General features: G+C 35.3%; 1 protein-coding gene across 1 annotated transcript in view; it reads right to left on the bottom strand.

Moving 5' to 3' along the window:
* Positions 1-5,242, bottom strand: part of LOC107026199 (probable cyclic nucleotide-gated ion channel 5) — an 8,788-nt gene extending 3,546 nt beyond the window's left edge. Inside the window, exons 1-5 of the mRNA XM_015227080.2 lie at positions 5,046-5,242; positions 3,830-3,916; positions 1,907-2,492; positions 1,387-1,599; positions 478-782 (exon numbers count right to left, since the gene is read on the bottom strand). Of these exons, the coding sequence (XP_015082566.1) occupies positions 478-782; positions 1,387-1,599; positions 1,907-2,492; positions 3,830-3,888 (1,163 nt within the window). The 5' untranslated portion in view covers positions 3,889-3,916; positions 5,046-5,242. The remainder of the gene's footprint in view (positions 1-477; positions 783-1,386; positions 1,600-1,906; positions 2,493-3,829; positions 3,917-5,045) is intronic.
* Between the last annotated feature and the right edge of the window lie 231 nt (positions 5,243-5,473).

The following is a 5,473-nucleotide window of genomic DNA, read 5'->3' as shown; positions in this document are numbered from 1 at the left end:
AAAAAAAAAAAAAAAAAAAAAAAAACAGACACACACCAAAGCTGGAGATCGCATAATATAACGCAGGAGTCCAACATTTCACAGATCAATAACAGTAGGGATGGGTCTGAAGGCCATATTAAGAAAATAGAACGTAGACCTAACACAATCCCGAAAGATTGCTCCTGAGTTGAGAATTTCCTAAGACCATACGAGGAGACAACTCTTTATAGAAATAAAAATGGTAATATGGGGAGACAACAACTCATTTACTCAACCAATATGAGACATTCTAACACATATGATAAACATTAAAGCCCGTAAGTTAAAAAATGCAATATTGGACAGGGAACATGAATCAAACTTCATGTACCAGTCATTCTCAGCAGTGAATTTATACTTTAAACTAAAGATGGAAATATTAACCAAGGAAATGAAGACTGAAACAACATAGCAATCAAGACAACCACTATCAGCTGAGCGTTAAAATAAACTCACCTTAAGTTCTGCAGCCCCCACCACAGACAATAACAATATTTAGCCACGAATTTCATGGAATAAATGATGCCAGACGATAAAGCTTGATCAAAAATCCCGAAATCAAATGGTGAATTGTCACTATCTGCAGGGCAAGCATTGTTTAAAACTGATTCACTTATGCTGCTCCATCTATTATAACCCGTCATGTACTGATTCCCACAGTACAAGAAATCAGTGTTGCACGTTGCATTGTGTTTACAAGCTTGCTGCCAGCATGTATCATAGCGTTCCACAGCTAGCAAGTACCAAAAAGACCCAACTATCTGCAAAGAATACATAAAAAGGGAAGTGAAAAACATGGCTAATGAACAGAAAGTAGATCATGATCATATATTTGGACCGAAAAGTTTAGCCTTTGTCATGTTTCAAAAGTAATAAAATAAGATGTGAGTCACAAAAGATGAACAGATAAATGAACGATATTCACGTGCTCCATGCAATTGACAAATGTGCATTCACTAGACTCAGATCTAAAGAAGCCACCAGGACATGACTCTTAACACATTCTAAACTTTCAACTTAGAATAATCATACCTACACACATGGTGCAAGAATATTTTCGCGAGTGAAAAAATCCCAAATTTCAACTCACGAAACAATGCAAATATATAATAAAAGTGACCCATTGTGTCACTATCACCAACAATTGAACTGGAAACACAAGACTGCCTTTTTTCCCAATCTTTTACGATAAGAAAATGAAAAAAATCTAGGCCTTCTAACCCTCCATCCCAAATCTATACTTAGCTAGCCCCACTTCCCCTGCATAGACAAGAGGAAAACAAAAGGAAGTGACATACAGACAGACAAACACAACAATAACACAAAAATATCATAGAGAGTAAAAGAGAATGCTTGTAAGCTTACATGACTAGCAAGCATATACAATAGCAAGTAGGACGCAGCACCAGCCCATGCGGTTTCAGCAAAGACACCAGTAGTTCTTTTCAATTCCGAAGTTAAGGGTACAACTCTCGCAAATCTGGGGATGTACTGAAGTAAGATGATGTAAAGCAAAGCTTGCTTTGTAGTGAAGACATCAGAACCTGTTGAGCTCTTCAGGAATCTCCACACCACAATCTGCATAGATGCATAAAAAGAAAAGTAAGTTAGAATACACAGATTCACCTATTGATAAGCAGTACTGTTCTCTGATTCAAAAAAAGTGTTTACGCAGAAGACTAAACCCACATAAAACATTTGATGACTGCCCTAACATATAAAGAAACAGGGAACACATAAGATCAGCAAGAACCTTTAAAAGAGGGTTTATGATGTAAAGAAGGAAACCATAGTTTAATTTTTTTTTCAATCTGTGACCATCAGAGGCATGGTAGATTACTAAAGCAAATAAAACTTCCATATGGAGAAATGTATTTCTTTTAACCTGCGGCAAGGGAAGCACAGCAAGAAAATCGATGATAAAATAGAATCGCAAGTATCTTTTAGCAATCTGTGCAGGATCTATCACAAGTTCACCCCGTCCAAAAACTCGAGATGACGGTGCAATATAAGCTGTGCGGAACTGAAGAGCCATGTGAATAAGATAGAAAGCATCAATCACTGTACGTAGGGTAGTGGCTATGACAGCTAGCTTCCTATCGATCTGAAGGCAATTTGACTTGTTATCAAAAACTGGAAGGTAGAAAAACAGTGGATCCACAGACACGGCTAGAATACATGATACAACAAACAGTTTGTTCCATAACAGAAGGAATTTATCTTGAGGGTCAAAAATCTTCTTCTCTGAAACTTTCAGATCTTCCGGAAATACAGCCCGAGAGACACCAAATCCCAGTGATCGACCAATTGATTTAAGTCCTTCGGATCCTTTTTTCACTCCTCTCTTAAAAGACCTTGACGGACTGCTAGTCGCATGGCTTGGACGTTTTAAACCCTCAATATTGAAGCCACATGTATTTGTTGTTAGTGATGCAGAAGGAGAGGATAGTCTAGAATCCAAGTCATCCAACCTAAACCAAAATGTGAAGAAGCAATATTAGATGCCAAAAAGAAGATAAGATAATCAGGGAAGAACAACAGTGAAAAAACTGTAACAATCACACTGTTAATGTTAAGTCTCCTCGTTCATCAGAATTAAATTTCTATACTGCAAAAATATCATATGTGCTTCATTGGTTTAAACTACTAGGCCTGAAAATCCTTCAAATGCGAAGTACAATAGTAAAAGCCTACAATAAACATGTAAGCCAATGAATGTACTATGTAAACCAAACCATATATGTCCCACCGCTTTTTTAGTAGCTAGCACATGAAAACCCACCCATTCCCCCTCAGCAGTTCACCTGTTGTTTCAGGTAGCACAGCCATCAAGCATCGGCATAACCTATTCATCTAATCACCCTTGATCTTTTAATGAGATATTGTATATAAAATACGGAATAATCTCCTTATCCAAACAAATAAGATGCGCCTCGACTAATTTCACAAGATACCTTCTACCTTCCACCAAGAACAGATACCAGGTAACTTTGCCCACCAAGGCTTAGACAAATGGGAAGAAATCACCGAGAAATTTGAACTTGAGACCTCATGGTTCCCCTCCCACTTTATTGACCACTAGGCCACATCTTTGGGCGCAGAACTAACTCATTGCAATAGTATTAAGCCTAACTTAATCTCCAAGAGTAGGTAAAAGTTACAAGCGAAAAAACAAGATACTTAGCTTGCGTTTGGACATGCGATATGAAGTCAGCGTTTAAACATGCGATTTGAGATCTTGATTTGAATGTCAAGTCCCAAATTCTTCCCAAAAAAAATATGATTTCATTTTGAATTTTTCAACAATAAAAAAAAAAGAACTACCATTTTAAAGTTTGCAAAAAAAAAACACTCATGCTCAACATGAAGAGATTATCCGTAGCACATGAGAGGATTACATTAAAGAATAACTAGTTACTAAATATTGTTCACTAGTGAATCTTTATAAAATTACGTGCATTTGAAAGTTGTAATCGCAAACATTTATTTAAAACGAACATGGAGATATGTGATTTACCAATGTGGAGCCTGAGGATATTCCAATATTTTGTTTATAAACAATGATGTACTCATTTGGTAAGATTATATAAGAATTGGGAAAATTTGATAGTTTTCACAACTTGTGGGGTTCTTATGTTTATGAGGAAAACAAGTACAACTCACGAAATCCAAATTGCATGTCCAAACAAACCTTCAACTTCATTTCAATCTGATTTCATATTGTACATCCAAATGGGTCCTTAGACTAAAAAAATCAAGTGAAAAGAAAATAAAATTAATAACCTTAAAGGAGAATGAATTCTAGTACCTTACAAACTTCTCTCGCTGCCCCCCAACATATTGGGACTTGGAACCACAGTCGAACATCTTGTACTATCAAACACATATACAGTCACTGCAGCAAACCATAACATTTAAAGTTAATCACAGAATAAGACAAAGTTCTGCACCCAAAGTTCTGCATTTGAAATGCTATTGCTATTTCCAGAAGAAAGTTCCAATCCCAGGATTCTACACCAACAAGACAAAATCCTTCTCATCTCTACACTAAGTGATACATCCCCTTTGGATGTAACCAAGATTGAATTTTTAGTCAAATCCTTTAAGATTTAATCCATCAAGATTGATTTTTTTAGCTCCATTGACCACTTTCAGATCAAATTTTGCACATGGATATATAAATTAGTTCAGTAAAGGAACAGATTGAAGCATAATGAACAAAATAGTAAAGAAAGGAGTCCCAATATGAAACCACAGTTGATAATGAAAAAATATTGAAAGGGGTCCCTTAATTTTTTTGGCTCACCTTGACCTCAGACACACTGAGCTACTACTTCACAGTGCGGTAAATCCAATAGAAGTTAGACTTTGGAAATTAAACCAGCTTAGCTATCGCGAGAAGTACACAAACTTCAAGAGAAAGAAGAAGGTCTGCATTGTGGATATAGCAATAGCATTTCAAGATGCAAAATCTCCAGATAATAGCTCAAATACCCGATAACTAAAATCGCTTAACTCATACTTCAATTTCCTACAATTTGGTACTACATCAGTAAGCCTGACCACCCTACCCCCCCCCCCCCACACCTTCTCCTCTACCCTCTATAATTATTTACTACATAAATTATCCAAATTTGAACAAATTCTAAATCTCAATATCAGTATAACAAGTTATAAAATTTCTGAATAATTTCAGCATACTCATCATGTTGACTGAATCCAGATGAATCCCATATTTCTACAACCAAGCTCCAAAATCCAATGATTTTAACATCAATAAGACAAAAAATTTCTCATCTATACACTAAATTACACATCCCTTTAAGATGTAACACATAAAGATTGAATTTTTAGTCAACCCCCTTAAGATTTAATCCTTCAAGATTCAATTTTTAAGCTTGATTGACCACTTTCAGATCAATTTAGTCCAACAAACAAACATACTGTAGCATAATGAACAAATATGAAACCACAGTGGATAATTAAGACAACATATGAGTATAGATCAGAGTAAAAGGACTTACAGTTGGAAGTCTTGAAAAATTAATTCTTGAAAATAGACATGAAGAAGATGATGATGAAGAAAATGGTGAGTTGTTTTTGTTAGGGTGGTGGGGTTAAGAATGGAACATAGATGAAGTCAAAATAGACATATCTAGACAAAGGAACTGAAAATGTAGTAATTTACCGAGAAAGGAACTGCAAATAGTTTGTCTCAATATTTTTTGATTTGTCATATAAGTATCTGTTCTATATAATATATAAATAATTTTTAAACAAAATTACTACAGAGATATTTATATATATAGCCTATACATTTAGAGTATATTTACATATATATATATATATATATATATAGTTGGTCACCACGGTCAAAACGATCCATTTTCAAGGTCAAATGAACCCAGAGCATGTAAAGCCCATTTGATCAATTTTTCGTATGCTAGAGTCC

The sequence above is a fragment of the Solanum pennellii genome, chromosome 7 (genome assembly GCF_001406875.1).
Source record: "Solanum pennellii chromosome 7, SPENNV200".
NCBI lineage: Eukaryota > Viridiplantae > Streptophyta > Magnoliopsida > Solanales > Solanaceae > Solanum > Solanum pennellii.
Note: the sequence above shows the minus strand (reverse complement) of the source record. Positions and strands in the feature narration are given on the sequence as shown.